The 20,301-nt window shown below is 55.0% G+C and overlaps 2 protein-coding genes and 1 long non-coding RNA gene across 4 annotated transcripts in view; 2 read left to right on the forward strand and 1 right to left on the reverse strand.

The window, feature by feature from the left end:
- Positions 1-13,061, forward strand: ITIH1 (inter-alpha-trypsin inhibitor heavy chain 1). Its single transcript, XM_019724290.3, has 22 exons — positions 1-149; positions 367-387; positions 660-862; positions 1,048-1,152; positions 1,533-1,695; positions 2,253-2,366; positions 3,835-3,960; positions 4,044-4,160; positions 4,444-4,612; positions 4,701-4,826; positions 5,731-5,912; positions 6,196-6,381; positions 7,483-7,622; positions 8,238-8,392; positions 8,493-8,507; positions 8,898-8,918; positions 9,345-9,422; positions 9,533-9,646; positions 10,662-10,863; positions 11,739-11,911; positions 12,526-12,637; positions 12,786-13,061. Exons 1-22 carry the CDS (start codon positions 48-50, stop codon positions 12,913-12,915), a joined length of 2,754 nt encoding a protein of 917 aa, XP_019579849.2. The 5' UTR covers positions 1-47; the 3' UTR covers positions 12,916-13,061.
- LOC148758244 (uncharacterized) lies at positions 11,427-17,632 on the reverse strand. Its single transcript, XR_016021305.1, has 3 exons — positions 17,505-17,632; positions 14,208-14,316; positions 11,427-11,942 (listed from the first exon to the last, which is right to left on the reverse strand). It is a non-coding gene; the product is annotated as an uncharacterized LOC148758244 (long non-coding RNA).
- Positions 15,642-20,301, forward strand: part of ITIH3 (inter-alpha-trypsin inhibitor heavy chain 3) — a 13,441-nt gene continuing 8,781 nt past the window's right edge. Inside the window, exons 1-7 of one of the 2 annotated variants that reach the window (XM_019724293.3) lie at positions 15,642-15,742; positions 16,355-16,375; positions 17,632-17,795; positions 17,886-17,990; positions 18,254-18,416; positions 18,993-19,106; positions 20,116-20,241. In XM_019724293.3, coding sequence (XP_019579852.3) covers positions 15,650-15,742; positions 16,355-16,375; positions 17,632-17,795; positions 17,886-17,990; positions 18,254-18,416; positions 18,993-19,106; positions 20,116-20,241 — 786 coding nt within the window. In that variant the 5' untranslated portion in view covers positions 15,642-15,649. The remainder of the gene's footprint in view (positions 15,743-16,354; positions 16,376-17,631; positions 17,796-17,885; positions 17,991-18,253; positions 18,417-18,992; positions 19,107-20,115; positions 20,242-20,301) is intronic. The other variant, XM_019724294.3, reaches the window with a different exon arrangement.

Consider the following 20,301-nt stretch of genomic DNA (forward strand, 5'->3'; position numbering starts at 1 on the left):
GATTAATGGTCTGAGTTAAGTGACAAGGCAGAGGGAGCCTTGAGACCATGGACGGTGCCATGCGGCTACGGTTGCTGCTGTGCGTGTCCCTCCTCACCCTCCAGGCCATGCCTGCCCGGGGTTCACCCAAAAGGCCCAAAGGCAACGAGGTATGTGGGTAAACCCTCAGGGCAGAAACCAACAGCTGGGCCTGGATGGGGCCCTGAAGGGACACAGACCCTCACCCCAGGGGCTGGGGCCACCCTCACTCACCTTGACCAGCTCTGACTGGCGAGGTGAGGCCAAGGGGAAGAAGCTACGAGCTGCGTCCCATTCCTATCCCTTAACAAACAGTCACACTTACATTGACCCTGGTTTGTTTTACAGAAGCGACAGGCTGTGGACACAGTGAGTGAGAGTCTCCGCAAAGGAGTCTGTGGTGGGCTATTAGTACAGCCTTGGTTTTCCTGCCCCCTGGGGGTGTGCCCCTCTGTTACTATCCTGGGCAGAGGGACTCCCGTGTCCTGGAAATGGGGGCTCCCCCACCCTGACTGCACGGTCTTGGGCAGAGAGAACGAAAGGGTCTCCCTGGGAGGTCTGTTCTGTTCTTCAGGTGCCCTTGTGTCCGTCAGAACCGGGTGCTGAGCCCCAATATGACATGAGGTCTCTCACTGGCTCAGAGGCCCCCAGCCAAGGCCCCAGCGCCCTCACATCTCACTGTCAATGGTGTGATCATCCGGAGTTTGAAAGTCAACTGCAAAGTCACCTCACGCTTCGCCCACTACGTCATCACCAGCCAAGTGGCCAACACTGCTGACACAGCGAAGGAAGTGGCCTTTGACGTGGAGATCCCCAAGACGGCTTTCATCAGCGACTTTGCCATGTGTGTGTCCTTGACAAGGGGTCCCTGAGGAACTCTGTGGACTGTGGGAGGCCCACAGGAGACACCCTCCCATGAGTGCTCACTGGACAGGGCCTTCTCAGGGGCTGGGCTGGGAGCACCTTTAGTAAGAAGGACCCGTGTGGTCAGGAAGGGGAACCTCCCCTGAGTACTTCTTCCCCCTGCAGCACAGCAAATGGAAAAGCATTCATCGGGGACATAAAGGACAAAGTGACTGCGTGGAAACAGTACCGGAAAGCAGCCATCTCAGGAGAGAATGCTGGCCTTGTCAGGTGAGTCCTGTGCTCTGCAGGCCCAGTCTCTGAGGCTTCTGTCCCCAGCCAGGACAAATCTGATGACTGCGAGGTAGCCATAGGTGGAGAGCAGCCCCAGGTTAAGGGGAAGTGAGCAAAGTGCCCAAACCCAAACGCCAGCACAGGTGCACTGGACAAGGCTGGTGCTGACTGGCCCATCTGCCAGACCAGCCATCAGGGCAAGTGGGGCCCTGTCCTTTGGCCCTGACCCTGACCAGCTAGTTAAGACAGGGAAAGGGTTAAGGACACCTGGGAGCAGTACTAAAATAAGAGAAATTGATTCTGAGACCCATGCTTTAGGTGACAAGGAACCACATGTCACCATTTGTATGTCTTGTTGCCTCTGGTGGCATGTCCAGGGCCTCGGGGAGAACGATGGAGCAGTTCACTATCCGCCTCATCATTGGTCCCCGGAGCAAGGTCATGTTCCGGCTGACCTACGAGGAGGTGCTGAAGCGAATACTTACGCAGTACAACATTGTCATCAAGGTCAAGCCCAGGCAGCTGGTGCAGCATTTTGAGGTAGATTGAAGGTGACTGCACACCCAGGGGTGTGTTCTCAGGAGAAGGGCTCCTGCCTCTCCCTTGCTGTGGTTCCAAGCATTGGCTTGGTACCCATCGTGTGCCATCCCGGGCCTGAGCACACAGGGAAGGGACTGACTCCTCAGGGTGGGCTCCAATGGGCTCTCTGTGGGCAGGGAGCTCCCTGAACCCTCCAACCTCCTTCTCTTCTCTGAGCATCAGCTTGCTCATCTGTTAAATGGGGGTTTCTGTGTGTCCCAGGACTGCCCCAAGGATTGATTACAAGAGATACCGAAAGTCCAGGTAGCTTGTAAACCAGAAAGTCCTGGGCAGCTTAAGGACTCTGGCACCTCAGTGATGGCCAAGTTGAGGGGTACAGGCATCCGTATCTTCATTTGGCCAATATTTTTGGAGTTCCTATGGCTTGCCAGGCCCTTTGCTGAGGGCTGAGTGAGTGCTGCACACAGTAGGCGGTCAGGACACATGTGGGCTCTTGGCTGAGACTTGATGACGGCCCAAATGTGAGCCTTAGAGCAGGAATCGCTTCAATGATGCAGATCGACGTGGACATCTTTGAGCCCCAGGGGATCAGCAAGCTGGATGCTGAGATGTCCTTCCTCTCCAAGGAACAGGCGACCAAACTTATCAAGAAGTCATTCTCAGGCAAAGAGGTGCGTGGGATGGCTGGGGTGCTGGGAGGCCCTCTGAGAGTTCTCAATCTGGCTCAATCCTTATGGAGTGTCCAAGCTTGGCATGGGAACCAGGCAGGGGCTGCAGGCTTCCCTACGGGTGAGAGAGGCAGGCGATTCATGGTTGATATCCCAGGGGTATTTGGCACTCCTGGTTCTCAGAGCAACTTAGCAAAAGCCTAATGCTGAGGTTGGGGAAGGCGCTCACACTGGCTGCGTGGTCTGGGGTGAGCTGCTGGCTTTCTTGAACCTCAATTTCTCACACCTATGGGAAGCATATGAGCAAAGGCCATATGCTATTGAAGTTAGGATTCCAAACTCCAGGGTGCTTGGAAACATGTTAAGTTTGGAAAGGCCTTTGGCCTACCCAGCCACTTGCCACTTATCACGGGCCACCCATTTACTGGAATCCCAGAAGCGCACTGCTTGCTCCCTCCCCAGGCCCTGGAAGAGTTTGGCATATGGGTGGGTGATACCCAGCTAGTGCCCTGCTTCCTAACTCACCCTTAATTGGAGCTAGGAGCAAACCCTTTAGTGCTCACCTAGCTTTGGGAGTGACTCCATCACAATTCATTTAAAAGAAATGTTTCTTACAGTTTTGGAATGGTTCCTTTTAAACAAAATATGACACCCCCAAGTGTTAGCAAACATGCTTGCGTTCAGTAGCAGACCAAGGGGATGGTTCTTCGTCTTCCTATCAATTCTTTTCAAGTTTCTTTTTCTTTTTTTATAAGCATGTCTTACTTTTATAACAAACAAAAACTAAAACAGTCTTTAAAGAAAATTTGGAAAGTACAGAAGTATAGAAAAGTACCGAGTAAAACCCACGCCTCATTTCCCTGAGCACCCACACCAGGTCAGTGCGTACTTCAGCTCCCACTCTGGGACTTTCCTTCCAGCCTCTGCTCTTTATCCAGGTGGGTTCTGTTTTCCAGCACAGTGTGGTTGTCTTGCTTTTTTACTCCACAGTTTGAGTTGACAGATGTTCTCATATTGCTATTATTTTGTTTTCATTTTGTACCCGAAGTGGTGATGCTTATTGTACCATGTTTCCCCAAAAATAACACGGTACGATATTAACCATTAATATAAGACCAGGGGTCTTATATTAATTTTTGCTCCAAAAGATGCATTAGGGCTTATGTTCAAGGGGTGTCATCCTGAAAAATCATGCTAGGGTTTATTTTCTGGTTAAGTCTTATTTTCGGGGAAACACGGTAGAAAATCCCAGTGATTCAGAAGCATATAAGCAAAGAAACAGGTCTTCTCTCCTACCACCTACAACCGTGTACTCTCAGCAGCTGTGTGAGGGGCCCACCTGACTCATTTCTGTGCCTGTGCAACACACACACACACACTCACACACACACCCCTTATGTCGTCTTTGCAAATATCCTACTTACAGCTACACAACCCAGTAATGAATGCCTCATGTCTTTGATGGTTCCAGGGTCATGTGCTTTTCCGCCCTACCGTGGGTCAGCAGCAATCCTGTCCCACATGCTCCACTACCTTGCTGAATGGGGACTTCAAGGTGACCTATGATGTCAAACGCGAAAAGCCCTGTGACCTCCTGGTGAGCTGGAAGCTTCAGGCCCAAGACCCCAAGGATGGGCGGGGGTGCTTGTGAGAGTCCTCGCTCGTTCTTTTGTATTTCAGGTCTCCGGTAACCACTTTGCCCACTTCTTTGCACCCAAAAACTTAACTCATCTAAACAAGAACCTGGTTTTTGTGATTGACGTCAGCACCTCCATGGAAGGCCAGAAAGTGAAGCAGGTAAACCGTGCCTTTAACAGTTCACCTAACGGAAGCTCCTTCGGTCCCATCACCCACACAGTATTGGTTTGCCACCAGAGCCTGGGTTTGGGATTTCTCCCTCTTCCTCATCCACCCCCAGGGCCCTGCAGGAACCCCTCTCCTGGCACCGCCTGGCCAGCCCCTCTTGCTTGTCCGCCATGTCCCTCTGCCCTGTGGAGCTCTGAAATGGGTATCTGGAGCTGACAGAAGGCGCTGTCCTGGGGCTCTGCCTCTCCACTGACTGTCCTGTCTGTCCTTACAGACCAAGGAGGCGCTCCTTAAAATCCTGGGGGACATGCGGCCAGGGGACTACTTTGACCTGGTCCTCTTTGGGACTGAAGTGCAATCGTGGAGGGGCTCGCTGGTGCAGGCATCTACCGCCAATGTGCTAGCGGCTCAGGACTTCATTCGGCGCTTCTCCCTGGCTGGGGGTAAGGGCGGGCATCTCGGGCCACCTTGCTGCTGCCTCTGTCCTCTCAGAATGAAGGCATACATGGGTCTGCTTTCTCTCCTCTGCAGCCACGAACATGAATGGAGGTTTGCTACGGGGAATTGAGATCTTAAACAAAGCTCGGGAAAGTGTCCCAGGAGTCAGCAACCATGCCCCAATTCTCATCATGTTGACAGATGGCGAGCCCACAGAGGGTAAGCACCTGGAGGGATACCTCAGAAGGTACTCTTCTCTTCATTCCTGAAGGCATTCAAGCTGCACTTGGAAACCTAACCACTGGGGGAGGGAGGTGAAAGGTTTAGGATGAAGGCAAGCACTGATCTAAAAACAGCGTTTAGACTGTAACGTCTGCATGGGCTCCAAGGCATACTTCTGTCCTGAGCTGGGGAATTGGGGACGTTTCTGCCTGCCAAGGAGGATGGGCAGGATTCTTGGTTGAGTTTAATGAACTAGGTATTCAGCACTGTCTGTGTGCCAAGCACAGGACTAGGGACCAAGAAGAGATACCAAGAGAACAAGACATGTCTATCCTTAAGGAGGCCAGGGCCCATGAGAGAGGCAGACGCAGGAGCAGAAGCTCTGTTGGGTACCCGGAAAGAAAAGGGTGCCAGGAGGCTGCAGGACCACGGACAAGGGGCACCTCGCCCAGGAAAGGTCCCAGAAATCTTCCTGGAGGAGGTGACCCATGAGTTCAGTCTCGAAGGAGGAGAGGAAAAGCAGGAAGAGATCCCTGGCAGAGGGGGTAGCTTGAGCCTGCACGTGCAGCATAGGTGAAACAAGGGTGGACAGGTCAGCAGGGCCTTGCAAGCCACAGCAAGGAGCCATGGGAGGCTTTAGAGCAGAATCAGATCTGCTTGTGCTGGACCCGTATGCATGGGCAAGGCTTATGAGAGGTTAGCAACTGTTGCAATGCCTCCTGCGGGCCCAGGTGAGCCAGCAGGAGGCATTGCCTCAAGATGTAGGTGGGGCCTGGAGATGGACTAAGACGGGAGGCGTGGCTCCCAGGGAGTGTGCCTCAGAACACCCCCCCACCCCCACCCCCGTGCTCCACGTGCCCTTGAGCTGGGATTCAGTCACTGCCTGGGTATGTGGCTACAGGAGTGACGGACTATTACCAAATCCTCAAGAACGTCCGCAATGCCATCGGGGGCAAGTTCCCGCTCTACAACTTGGGCTTTGGCCATGATGTGAACTTGAACTTCCTGGAAATCATGTCCATGGAGAACAATGGACGGGCCCAGAGAATCTACCAGGACCATGATGCCACCCAGCAGCTGCAGGTCTCCTCCTCGCCCACCCTACCCTGCCCCCCAGTGCACCACCCACAACAGCCCATGAGACGCCCTGCCTTCACAGCCATTTGCCCATCAGCCTAGAGTAGCAGATAAAGCTTTGGCATGGGCTCGAGTTAGCTGTATGACCTCAAGCCAGTTACTTAACATTTCTGAGCCTATGATTCTTTCTATAAAGTGTGGATCCCAACACCCCACTTTGTGAGTGGGTTTCCCATTGGGGGCCCTGGGCGACCTATCAGTTCTGAGGCCACACCCCCCATCCCTGCAGGGTTTCTATGACCAGGTAGCCAACCCCCTGCTGGTGGACGTGGAGTTGCAATACCCCCAGGACATAGTCTCGGCCCTGACCCAGCACAGCCATAAACAGCACTACGCGGGCTCGGAAATCGTGGTGGCCGGGCGCATTGCTGACAACAAACGGAGCAACTTCAAGGCTGACGTGCAGGCCCGTGGGGTAAATTGTGGGCTGAGGACAGTGCAGAGGCTGGGTAGCACCCAGAGGCTCCAAACCCACACTGTCCCCCACCCCTGCCTCCCCCAGGGGGCCTCTCTTTCCCCCAGAAGAGTGCCCCCACCACTGCACGTGCCACACACACACCCCAGGCCTGAATATTCCTACACGCAGATATCCCAGGCTGGAATGGGGTCAACGTGGCCTTGATTAGTTGTAGTCCCTTGGCCCAAAACGGGCCGCGTGCTACCTCTCCCATCATTCCCTCAAGGCATGAGAGAGCAAGAGGCCAGCCTCTTCTTTCTCACTTGACAAGCATTTCCTGAGCACCTACTGTGCACCTGGCTTTGAGCCAGTGTGGCATGTGTGTGCATGTACACACTGGGAGGCAGGGTGTGTGACACCCGGACCCTGCCCTGCTGGGTGTGGACTCGAGCCCCACAGGGTGGTTGAGGGTGCAGAACTCAGGCTTTGAGTGGGGAGAGCTGAGCTGGACCCCAGCTCCACTCTGACCAGCTGGGTGACCTTCAGCAAATGGGTCCAGCTCCTTAGGCCTCAGTTTCCTTTTCTATATCACAGGGGTAACACTGCATTGGAGAGTTGTGTGGAGTAAATGGCATAATCCACATAATTTGCTTTCACAGTGTCTGGTACATGGGACGCCCTTAGGAAATGGTGCCCCCTTGTTGTGGCTGGGGAGATAAGGCACAGCCATGTACTGTGGCAGGTTGAATGGCTCAGCCCGCCAGGGTCATGGTGGGTGTTTGGAGGAGCAGGGCGTGGTGGAAACAGCGACATAGCTGAAACAAATGGGTGCTTGTTGGCATCCCTCAGAGACAGCAATTCCACGAGGGCAGGGCCTGGTTGTGGGGCGAGGTCCTGGGATGCCCGGGGCCTAGGCCAGCTTGGCTCACGGAGGATGCTTAGCAAGCTTTTGTGGAAAGAATGGATGAATGAGGATGAGGAGAGCAGGCTTAGGAAAGGGGGGTTTGCTAAGAAGGAAGCTGCAGAGACCGGACAAGAGTGGGTCCTCTTGGAGCCTCAAGCACCAGCCAGCAGTTGTGTTCCTAATGGCTCACCACCTCTCTCTATCACAACCCTCAGGAGAGACAAGAATTCAAGATAACCTGCCTGGTTGATGAAGAAGAGATGAAGAAACTGCTCCAAGAGCGGGGCCACATGCTGGAGAACCATGTCGAACGCCTCTGGGCCTACCTCACCATCCAGGAGCTGCTGGCCAAGAGGTATGACCCCTGCAGCTGCCTGGTGGGCACCCTCCACCCAAAGGCCTTTGGACTGACAAGGTGAACAGAGAAGAGGCGGTTCTGGGCCTTTGAGGTTGTGAGCAGGTCAGATTTACTGCCCTTCTGCTTTGCTCACTGAGTTAATATCAACCAGTTAGTCAATAGTGTGGGCAGAGTCCCAGGGGCCACAGGCAGCCCCCTCTTTGTCCCCACTGAGCTGCTGCAGAGGAGGCTGTCCTTTACTGTGGGGCTGCCGTGCCCAGACACACTCATTTAATCCTCACAACGTGCAGGGGAAACTTCCTCATTATCCCCACTGAGCAGATGAGCAAGCAAACTGAGCCTCAGAGGGGAGAGCACGTGCACAGAATCTCATAGCTGTTACGTTCTCTGTGCATTTCCGAGGCACAGCCCCCAGCCATGTCAAGTGTCCAGGTTTTCCGTGTAGGAGGTCTTTAAATCATGAGGTCCTTGAAGAACAGCCACTGAATGGGGACACTGCAGGTGCTCGGTACCTGTTTGGTGAATGAGTGAGTGAACAAATGACTGAAAGGATGAGGGACTGCAAGTCCATTGCCCAAGCTGCAGGGCTGGGAGCAGGTGTCTGTCTCATAGGATGAAGATGGAGGGGGAGGAGAAAGCCAAGCTGTCGGCCAAGATCCTGGAGATGTCACTGGCCTATCAGTTCGTGACCCCTCTAACCTCCATGACCATGAGGGGCATGGTGGACGAGGACGGCCTGGAGCCCATCATTGACAAGCCAGAGGAGGGTACGGGCCCTGCAGAAGGGGAGGCTGTGGGCCTTGGGGAGGATTCTGAAGGCCAAAAGTCTCTTGGGCTTTAATTCTCTTCCCTTTCTCTCCCTTCCAGGTTCTCTGCCCTTGGGTGAGTTTTAAAATCATATTGGTTTTCTCAAGGGGTTTCCGGTGGCAGGGCAAGTGGCATTTGCTCCAGCGACCAGGCACACAGTTCCCCACCCCCACAGTTCCCTGCCTCCAGCCCTTCAGGGTTTCTTCTTCCCCAAAATGCCCTTGCCCACTTCACCACAGTCTAGGAGCTCCCTCTTGTGTGCATGGGGACCCTTGCACAGCCAGAACCCACTCCCTCCCGGCCCCCCGCCTGCCTCTATTGGGGCCCTTGTGTGAGCGTGTGTCTGTGAGGAGACCTGGGACCCTGGGGAGAGTTGATTGGCTTCGGGGCCCTGGGTGCACTTGGGGAATGAGGTGTACGTGGGGTGGCAACCGTGACACTGTCCTCTATTGTTGTCCTGTACAGAGATGCTGGGACCGAGAAGGTGTAAGTGGCAGCCATTTGATGATGCAGATCTATACCTCTCTCCTCCAGATGTTACAGTCTCTAGGCTGTCCATTCAGTCCTGAGCAAAGCCCCTAGGTTATGCCTGATGAGGAAACAACAGCCCAAGGCTTCCTTCCTCTGCTCCAGCTCTCCTCAAGGCCTTTCACTGGGAACCCTCAGACAGTACCCCTGATGTGGGCCTGGCCTCCCCCACCCTTATGCCACCAGCCCCACCTGGTCCCCATGGAAGGAAGCAGAGAGGGTCAGCCCAAACTTCTCTTCCCATCGCCTGAGAGTCATCAAGGGCTCTGTGTCCACTCCTGCTCCTGTGGCCTCAGGGGTGGGAAGGGTCTCGGAAAAAGAGCCAGCAGCTTCAGGGAAGTCCAGCTGCCTTCCTTCTAAATACCATTCACTCTCACCGGTCAGCATTTGTGCTGCCAGCTGAGCAGCAGCCTTCTCCAACTGACCCCGGTGCCCAGAAGTTGCCAATCATAGTAACTGGTGGTGAGTCCTCGGGCGGGTCTGAGGGACACCCCTGCCTGCTGGAACCCTTGCCCGCGGCTGGCTCCATTTGCTCAATACCCAACCTAATGAACTCCATGCTGTGCCCCCAGTGGACACTGACCCCCACTTCATCATCCATGTGCCCCAGAAGGAGGACACCTTGTGCTTCAACATCAATGAAGAACCTGGGGTGGTCCTGAGCCTGGTGCAGGATCCCAACACAGGTATGGTGACATCCACCCTCTGCCAGACAGGTCAGGACTGGGCGCCTCTGCTCTCAACACTCAGCTGTGGACAGGACAGTAGCCATGGCCTCCGCTTTCTACACTTAGTGTACCTATCACCTGGCTCACCTCAACTTGCCTCCTTCTCGCCCCATCTACCTGTCTGGGCCCTACACAGGGCCTGCTTCATGGGCAGGTGACCTAGGCAGGCGCTCAGGACCCAAGATTTAGAAGGGCCCCAGGCTCGGTTTAATGCTCTCTTCTTGCTGTCTTGAAATTCTGTACAATTTTTAAACATGGGGCCTCTCATTTTCCTGTATGCAGCCATCCTGCTGACTTTTCCCTTAGCATGGGTGAGAGAGCCTTGGAGCCCATCTCCCCCGCAGTGCTCGGGTGATGGGAATGACTCCCTCTATCTCTCAGTCACTTCTCCCATCCTCCCAGTCCAGTGGGTCCATCTGTAAATGTTTGCTGAGCACCAACCAGGGCCCAGGGACTCAGTGGGAACTGAGACAAAGTCCCTGCTTTCCCGGAGTTTAGGGAAAGGAGACCAACATGTGAACAAATTCTTAGATGACAATTTCAAAGCATGAGAACTGCTGTGTTAGGATAGTGATGAGGGTGAGGGGGCTTTCTGGCTGCTCAGGTCAGAGGAGGCCTCTCTGAAGAGGCCTCACAAATGTGTCTGCAGCACCTACTGTGATCTGCCCCTGGGTCAGGGACTGGGGCCACAGAGAAGGGACAGGCCAAGTCCTGTAAGACCTCCTTCAGGGCCCAGACCAGAGAGCTAAGTACTGGATAGTTAGTGTGGAGTGGGGAGGGGAAGGAGGTAGTGTGTGTGCAGCCGGTACCAATCCTAAAGGTTCCCCTCGGGAGGTAAGACCCTCAAAAATGGCGTGGCAGGGGTGGGGTGTGGGGATCTCCCAGAAAGGGGGCATGAGCTAAGGCAGGCTGGGTGAGGGTCTCACAAGAGCTGGCCCCTCCCTGACTTGGACGGCTCCTCGCCTCACTGCAGGTTTCTCAGTGAATGGGCAGCTCATTGGCAACAAGGCCAGGAGCCCCGGGCAGCATGAGGGCACGTACTTCGGGCGGCTGGGGATCGCAAACCCTGTGACGGGCTTTCAGCTGGAAGTGACTCCACAGAACATCACGCTGAACCCTGGCTCAGGAGGGCCCGTGTTCTCCTGGAGAGACCAGGCTTCCCTGCGGCAGGACGAGTAATGGGGCTGGGCCTGGGGCCTGGGCAGGGAGGCAGGGGACCAAGGCAGAAGCCCCAGAGCTGGCTCTGCTGCCTGCGCCTGCCAGGCCCTCGTTGTCCCCTGAGCTGTGTCAGTGAATGACATTCACGTGGCTTCTATGTAGGCCGTGCAGACATGTAGACCCTGTGGAACCCCCGCCCCCATTTCCTTTGGTTTCTGGACGTGTGTTCTGGACCCAGCTGCCTAGATGCCTATGCTCCCATTGCGTCTTCACCCTGCAGTCCACACCCATCTCTACCACATGACACCGGCCCATCCCGTCAGGCTCAGCACAAAGGCCACCTCTTCTGTGAAGTCCTCCTAGTCTCTTTCTCTGCTGAACGTCTCTGGGCTTCTCTTTAAACACCTGTCTTAGTATGCCTTGTCCCATGTTTGCTCCTTCATTCACTCCTGCATTCATTCAACAAATTCTGCTGAGCACCAGAGCCTAATGCCAGGCAGCAGAGCTATAGGAAGATGTAGGCAGAGTCTGGTGTGGAGGACATAGGCGATGAGCAGGAGTCAAAGAACAGACTCTGATATTAGACAGGCTGGAGGCCAAGCTGTGTGACCTTAGGCAAGTTATTTAACCTCTCTGAGCCTTAGTCCTCATAGGAGCAGAGTGATACTTGAATGATGCAGTTCACATGGAGGGCTTGGCCTAGGGACTAGCACATTGTAAGGGCCCCATATACAATAGCAACATGTGGGAAGAAGCGTGGAACAGGTAACACACAACCATCTGGGGGTGAGGGTGGGGGTCGTCATAAGAGCTGGGTCCCAGAGACAAGTGTGGTGGAATGGAGAGGGTGCAGTGCACCCACACCTGTCCTCATGGCCACCTGGCCCTGCAGGGTGGTGGTGACCATCAACAGGAAGAGGAACCTGGTGGTATCCGTGGAGGACGGGGGCACCTTCGAGGTCGTCCTGCATCGAGTGTGGAAGGGGAGTGCCATCCCCCAGGACTTCCTGGGCTTCTACGTGCTGGATAGTCACAGGATGTCGGCGCGGACACACGGGCTGCTGGGTATGGCTGATGAGGCAGGCAGAGCTGTGGGCTGCGGGGGGTGAAGCCAGTGGACTGGTCAGCTCTGCAGCTGGGTGTCAGGACAGCCCTCCTCCAACACGGCCTCCAAGGCTCAGCACTCCAAAGAGAGCTTGTGCGGTGAGGGTCTGGTCCCTCTAAAAGGCTGTGATCAAACACACAGTGAAACTAAAGTGTAGGTAAGCCTGGGAGTGATAGGGGAGAGGCCCAGTGAACAGACACAAAGGTCCAGTGTGCTCCCAGAGACTTCCAGGGTGGGATGGGTCATCAGCCACACTGCTTCTCCTTGTGGCTTTGCTGTAGACTCTGCTCTCTATGGGCCCCTACCCGTCAAACTTCTCTCCCAGCCAGATTCATCTGGAATTGGTCCAAAAAGGTACAACCATCTGACACTGTATCCGCTTCTCTATAGCAGGTGAACTAAAAACGTGGGTTTGATACCACAATTTATCAGAGTCAAGCCCTTAAAACAAACAAACAAACAACAACAAAAACAAAAAACAGTTCAAGCAACTCTCTAAACTTCCAGTGAGCACCCACTGAGTGCAAAGCAAGTCTCCCTGACAATAACTGCTGCCTCCCATGTGCCTTTCCAGGACAATTCTTTCACCCTTTTGATTATAAAGTGTCTGACCTCCGCCCGGGCTCGGGCCCCACAAAGACAGATGCCACAATGGTGGTGAAGAACCACCAGCTGACGGTCACCAGGTGGGTGGGCTGCCCTGCCGGCATCTCTGGCCTTGCTGTTGCCATTGTTTGTCCAGGCCTTCCTCCAGGTGTCACATGGGTGGGGTAGGCTTCCTGGGAAGCCCTGCTGGCTCCAAAAGGTGGCCCCAGCTGACTTCTCTCTCCCCAGAGGCTTGCAAAAAGACTACAGCAATGACCCCCGGCATGGGACCGAGGTGACCTGCTGGTTCGTCCACAACAACGGGGCCGGGCTGATCGATGGCATTCACACCGACTATATTGTCCCTGACATCTTCTGATCCCCTGCCAGCACACCTGTCCTGCCTTGGAACCATGGCAGAGGAGGAGGACAGCATCCTGACCTGGGGCCCAGACCACACCTCCCCATCCAACCTGGTCCTGTGTCAAAGCACCGATGACTTTCATTAAAGAGAGGCTATGCCCAGCCCAGCCTGGCTGCTCTTTGGGAGGGTGGATGGCAGGGAGGCAACCCAAGATGCTGCCCCTCAGAAGGGCTCAGGAGTCACAGCAGACCTGGAGGCCTGGAGGAATCCCACACCAATTCACCCCACCGCACCCTGTGCTCTGCCACTGCCTGGCTCCATGCCTCCTGAATGCCCTGAGTGCCCTCCACACAGAGCTCCCCCCACAGGTCCAGGGACCAAATGACACTCTGGCAGCAAGTGCAGGAATGACCAGCAACAGCAACAGCCATAGCTAACACTGCTTCTTGTAGCCAGGCACTGTTCTAAGTACGTTAGTTGAATTAACTAAATATATGCTCCCAGCAGCCGTAGGGGAAACTTTTATCAGGCCCATTTACAGCTTAGAAAACTGAGGTTAGGTGATTTGTCCAACATCACTCATCTGGTAAATGGCAGAGCTGGGATTTGAACCCATGCTGTGTGGCATCAGCATCTGTGTGCTTAACTACCCCCATGTAAATATTCCACTCAGGCTGTGTGGCTGATGGCCAAAGCCAGCTGGGATTTAATGTCAGATATTCCAAAGTATGACTTAAAATGAATGTATGAAAGAAACATGTAATACCTATATATGGACTTGGGGTCCTGAAGAAGCCCTACCAGGAGCTGGAGGTTATATCCACTCGGGTAAGAGTCTCAGGAGGCAGTTCCCAGGTCCCCACCCTCAGCTCAATGTCCCAGCTGGGAGTTTATTTCCCAAAGATAGATAGCCACTGCTCAGAAGCTGTGATTTCAGGAGCCAGAATGGCAGCCCACCTGGTGGCTCCTTACATTGATTCCTGAAATACCCCAACAGGGTTTCTTCCTTTCCTTGGCTTTGCCTCAGGTCCAGATAAGTGCAATGTCACAGGGTGCAGGGAGGTGAAACTACACTTTGGGGAGCTGCTGGCCCTTCAGGTGAAAGTTGATGGGCCTCCACCCACTTCTTTCCAAAGGGTTTCTGCTTGTTCTCTGCTGGCTTCTGTTCAGTTCCCACTCCAAACAAGGCCCATGAGCGCCCAGATCAATAACACAAATGCTGAGCTGCATGGCTGCCCCAGGGCCTGGGGGACACAGAGCTCTTAGTGGCAGGCTGGGGGGCGGTCAGTAGGGTCTCAGAGACCAACCTGTTGTCTGGAGTAGCCTGGCCTCTCAAGGGAGAGCTGTGGGCTGCCGGCTGGATGGTCACTCTGAGCAAGGTCACTCTGAGCCCATTTCAGGACTCATTTTTCCCTCCTGTATATAGAGAAAATGGGGTGAACATGAAGATTTCTTAGATTCCATTTAATTCTAAATTCTGCATGATGACTCTGGCTCCCTCCAAGTCCCCAGGTGTCCCTCAGGGGCCTCTTGAGCAGCCTTAGAATTCTTATTTCGAGTTGTCCCTCTTATAAAATTCCAAGTATTTGGAGATGAGGCAGTTTCTCACTGCCTCTTTGTTCCTAGCAGTCAGTTCTCTCTGTACATCTCACAGTCAGGTGCAGAGCTTTCAGCCACGGCCATGACAGAATCCATACATTAGCTTCCTCACCAACTCCACTGAGTAGTGGCTGATTCAGAGGTCACTTTGCTCAGAAGGGCATGGGTATGGCAGGTACATGGTTACCACTCTGGGAGGTTCAGGGGCTGGCAGGGTCCTGGTGGGACCCAGGAGTTCCCAGTCCTGAGGAGAAGGGGACCAGACCCTGCCGCTGCAGCTCCCATTGTCCTGGAGGCCAGCACTCCAGCCTCACTGGAGACTTTTGGAGAATGACTCTTTAAGAGGTCGAGGCTGCTGAGTCCTTGGCCAGGCCTTGGGAATGCAAGGATGAATGTGACATGGCCTGGCCCTGCAGAAGTCTGGAGTCTAGAAGTGGTTTGCACAGTCGTGAATGTGCAAACTTCAACACTGGGTAACGATGGAGCAGGGCTACCTGTGGTGAGCTAGGGGATGAAAGAGGAAGGAGGGTACTGGAGCTGGCAGAGATGAGAGATGCGAGGTGCAGAGAAGGGGAGGGCACGCCAGTGGGAAGAGAGGAAATTCAGAAAAGCAAGTTGGAGCCAGATTGCAGAGAGAGCTGGATCACAGGACTTGGGGTTTGTCCTTTCCCTGGGGCCACGAGATCCATAGAAGGATAATGAGCAAGGGCTTCAGCCATGGAGGTCAGAGCCTTAAGAGTGATGGATCTGGTTCTGTGCCCTGGCTTCCTGGAGAAGGGGGTGGCTGCGATCCAGAGGCCATGTCAGTGGTGTGGGGAAGAGGCAATGATGCTGAACGATGCCATTTGCTTTAAATGTGACTCCACATCCTGTCACTATCGCCCCCACCCAGGGAGTCCCAGGGCTCCTTTGCCAGCACAGTTTCTGCTCTCTCCATGTCCCCCAGCCACTGGGAGTAAAGTCCCAACACTGTTGACAATACCCACTGGGCCCCCTTGGTCCAGGCAGATCCAAGTCCCGTTATTCCACCCACGCCCCAGCTTCCCAGACAGCCTCCGCCCCTGATCCTCCCACCCTGCACTGCAGGTCACTGACCCAACTGGTCAGCTGGCTCATATAAAGACAGCAAGTCAGGCCTGCGTGCTCAGTGATGGCGTCTGTTCAATGGCCCTGCATCATCTTGGCCCTGCTCTCCGGCTTGGTGGTCCCTGGCTTTCCAAGAAGTCCCTCCCGGCTGCTTGAGGTAAATCTGTCCCCTATTCACCATCCCGGTCGTCACACCAGCAGAGGTACCAGCCTGGGCGGTCCTCTACAGGGTGAGGGGGAGGGAGAGGGTTGGGCAGTAGTGAGCTGCAGGGGACAGGGCTGGGTGTTAGGAGAACTGGGCTCCAAAGCTGCCATCTAACCCTGAGCAAGGCTCTTAAATCTCCCTGCACCTCTGCTTCCCCACCTGTGAAATGGGTGATATATCAGGAAATGCTCACCTCACTGTAAACCTATGAAGGTCCACGTCTGAGAAAAGGGCAGAAGCCTCTAAGAAGGGCTGAGCTGAGCCCTGTGGGGTGCAGTGGTGGCGAGGTGTTCTGAGAGGAGGCCTCAGGGGCCTGGAGTGCAGGGTAAGGCAGAGTGAGTCGGGGTATGTGGGGCAGGGAGGGTACCCAGAGTTGCTCCCCTGGGTAGTCTGGAGACCTGCCCTCCAGACCTTAGTTTCCCCTTCCTACTCTGGCATGTGGCTCCGGGTGGGTCCTATGTCCAGAGGCCCCTCAAGGTGTGGGGGTCACCCTGGCCTCACTCTGGCCCCGACTAAGTGGCCTTTGCCTCAGCCTGACCTCTATGTTTGTCTTTGTTTTTGCAGAAACGGAGCCTCCCGGAACGGGTGAGGACTTTCACCAGGGATGGGGCAGGGTGGGGTAGAGCAGGATGGAGACGGTTGCACAACCGCAGGTCCCTCACAGCTGGCAAACAGCTCACGGTCCCCTGCCCTGGCAGACTCCCATGCGACTCAAGATGCCCGGGAAAAAGTGCCCTAGAACCATGCCCCTCGGAACCTCACCAGATGCCACTCAGGACGACAGCCATTCCACCAGGCCTTCCTTCCACAAACACCAGGCACTTGCCAGTACCAAGCTGGGCTGGGGACACACGTGAATGGTCCCATCACACCCTCACGAAGCATCTTTATATATCCATATTTAAGCCAGACATCTCCCTAGAGCCTCCCTCGGTCCACCCCCACCCCATGGGAAAGAGGGTATTGAGGGCATGAAGGCCCGCCCCACACACCCCTTCGACACAGGAAATGAGTACCTATTTGGGAGACAGAATCGGGAAATTACCAAACGACACAACTGGGTAGAGTGCGTGAATGTGATCATTCTAAGTGGAGGTGTGAAAGGTGAGCAGGACAGGCCGCTGACCCTGGTGGGTCCTGGCTTGGCTGGAGCAGGTGGAGTGGAGGAGGTAGAGCCTGCCTGGAGGCTCTCAGAGCCGTGGGAACACTACCCTGAGGGTGATGGGGAGTATGGGAAGGCTTTAGTGGGAGGGAGGCAGGGTCAGATTTGGGGTTTTACAAAATGTCACTGGCTACAGCTGCATGGAAAGATTACAGGGTTAAGGAGGCAGAGCAGGGTCCCCTCCCCCCCTTCCTCTGCTCCCTCCCGCCTCCCGCTCCTCTTGGCATAACATGAAGTTCCTTTTCATGGTTTAAAACTCCGCTCCCTAAATGACTTCTTGCTGCTGAGCAACGAGGTAGGCTGAGCTCAGGAACTTGTGGGCCCAGTGAACAGGGAGAAACAAAGGCCTGCATCAGACAAAGCCCCTACCCCCCAAGAAACCCCTGATCTCCTAGGGGAGAGAGGTGCTCAGAAAGGTCGGCACATGCCCGAAGGCAGAAGGACTGCCCAGGTGCCCACCATCAGAACCGTGGTGGGCGCCTGGATATGGGGATGGAGGACTCCACCCAGGCTTCCAACACGGGTGACTGGGACAGTGGAGGGGTCACTTACCAGGCAGGGGCTTTGGAATCTGGAAAGGGACCTTGGGAGGGGAATGGCCAGGTGGCAGACCTGGCTTCCCAGTGGCACAGCTGGCAGGTCAGCACTGTTATCTCCACTCCCACTTCTGCTTCCACAGGCTGATGACATTGAGATCCATAGCACCAAGATCAGCTGCAAGGTGACCTCCCGCTTTGCTCACAATGTCGTCACCACGAAGGCCATCAACCGGGCAAACACCGCCAAGGAGGTTTCCTTTGATGTAGAGCTTCCCAAGACAGCCTTCATCACCAACTTCACCTTGTGGGTGTCCTCATGGCTGCTGGCTCTGGGCTGGGTTGGGGGGCGGAGTCTGGCCCAGCTTGAGCCCCGCCCAACTTCCTTTCCCTGCAGGACCATCGACGGTGTTACCTACCCTGGGAATGTCAAGGAGAAGGAAGTCGCCAAGAAGCAATATGAAAAGGCTGTGTCCCAGGGCAAGACCGCTGGCTTGGTCAAGTGAGTATGGACCCCAGGCTTTGGGGAGAACATCTGTGCTTCAAAGGATGCGAAAACAATTATAGCAGCAATGGTTATTATTGTTGTTATTACTATGATTATTGCAAAATGTGCCTGTAATTCTCACTATATTCTCCCATTTTCAACTGAGGCTTAGAGTGGGACAGTGTCTTCCCCAAGGGGCTGGGACTCGAATCCAAGGCCTGGGACTTGAGGGGCTGTGCCGTCTGTGGGGGCAGACATTGTCTTGCACCCCCATTCAGGGCTTCCGGGAGGAAGCTGGAGAAATTCACAGTCTCGGTCAACGTAGCTGCAGGCAGCAGGGTCACCTTTGAGCTCACCTATGAGGAGCTGCTGAAGAGACACAAGGGCCAGTATGAGATGTACCTCAAGGTCCAGCCCAAGCAACTGGTGGAGCACTTTGAGGTAATGAAGCGCCCCTGCAGCTCCCGCTGAAACTGTGGACGAGGGTGTGAGCTGGGGGAAGGTCACTGGGGCAGAGCCCAGAGCAGGGGCCAGAACGCAGAAGTCCAGGCCCCACCACTCGGCTGAGGAAGCTTGGGAGAGTTACAGTGGTTCTGGCCACAGCACCTGGGCCAAGGGAAGGGGGCTGGGCTGGACTCACTGCCATCCTTAGGTGCTGGGCCCTTGGGACAACATGACAAAGCGTCTCTGGAGAGCTTATAACTGGTTATGTGGGTATTTTACCCACGTCAGAGCTGAAAGCCAAAGGAAACTCTTTGGTGGTGGAATTTGGACACCATTTATGGGAGAGATGTGGGGTCAGAGTACCACTGACAGCCCTTTTGGTCATTTTCTTGGTGGGAGACACCAGGTGTGGCCATCACAGAGCTGTCGCTGGACCATGGCTGCTGGCTCTGGACCCGGGAGGGGAGTTTGGCAAACTCTGGTCCCTGCACTGACCCACTCCTTCCCTCGGCCTGTCCTGGATGCTGGCCTCTGCACCACTGAGTGACACCTCCTTACCTTTGGACATTTCAGATCGAGGCAGACATCTTTGAGCCCCAGGGCATCAGTACACTGGACGCTAAGGCCTCGTTCATCACCAATGACGTCCTGGGCAGTGCCCTCACCAAGTCTTTCTCGGGGAAAAAGGTGGTGTAGATGCCTCTCAGGCCTGGGGGGCAGGGGCAGGAACACAGACCCTAGCAGGACCACACTGAGCCCCAGGGCTTGGCTGATGCAAGTGTGTGTGTGTATGTATATGAGGGGCAGGGGGATAAATCTGCAACCATCACTGCCTCCCTGGCCACCTGGGTCAGGAGTGAGGATGCTGAAGGCAGAGGGCTGCTTGCTGGTGATGACCCACCAGAGAAACTGGGGTGTCAACTGTACGGGAGGGACAGGGGAACCATTTAAAAAGCCGGGTCTCATTCTACCTAAGCAGGGCAGGTTACTTACTGTCCCTGCTTTACAGATAAGGAGACTGAGGCCAGAGGGACCATTTAGATCTACTGACTCTACACTGAGGAGCAGAAGATGAAAGGGAACTTCCTTCTTGGTGCTGGTGGTTGGCTCTAGTCCCCAAAGCCCCCAGCTATTCCACGGTCTTGCTGGTTGTGGGCAGTGGATGCATAAATGTTTACATGGACAGCAAACCTCAGTTAATCAGGGCTTCCAGTGTGGTCCGGTCCGAGGAGCACACTCAGAGGGCTGCTGGCTTCTGCAGGGCCACGCCCCTGCCCTGGAGCCTCTCCCACTTCCCTGCTCTGCTTCCTTCCCCAACCCCTCCTCTTGGCACCAACACATGCACTACCACCCAACATGAAGTTCCCTTTCATAGTGCAAAACTCCCCTCCCTGACTTCTCAGTGCTAAGTGCCAAGTAGGCTGAGCTACAGGACTTGTGGGGCCCACTGAACAGGGACAGAGAAAGGCTGAATCAGACAATGCCCTTGCCCTTCAGGGCGCCCTGATCTCCCCGGGGAGAGAGGTATTCAGAAAGGCCCGTGTAAGCCAGATGGTGGCAGGACTGCCCAGGTGCCCACCTCCGGGCTCCTCCCTATGAGGGCAGCTCCTGGCTCACCAGGACATCCCCTGGCCTGAGGTCTGCAACAGGCAGGCCCTGGCCAAGCTAAGCAAGTCCCTTAATCTCCCTCCCTCAGGGCCATGTGTCTTTCAAGCCCAGCTTGGATCAACAGCGTTCATGCCCTACCTGTTCAGACTCCCTCATCAACGGAGAGTTCACCATCATCTACGACGTGAACAGAGAGTCTCCAGCCAACGTGCAGGTACCTCCCAACTGGCTCCATCAGGCTGTGATTCCCAATCAAGGTGGAGTAAGGGCTGGT

The sequence above is a fragment of the Rhinolophus sinicus genome, chromosome 5 (genome assembly GCF_057876585.1).
Source record: "Rhinolophus sinicus isolate RSI-liver-muscle chromosome 5, RSI-T2T, whole genome shotgun sequence".
Classification (NCBI taxonomy): domain Eukaryota; kingdom Metazoa; phylum Chordata; class Mammalia; order Chiroptera; family Rhinolophidae; genus Rhinolophus; species Rhinolophus sinicus.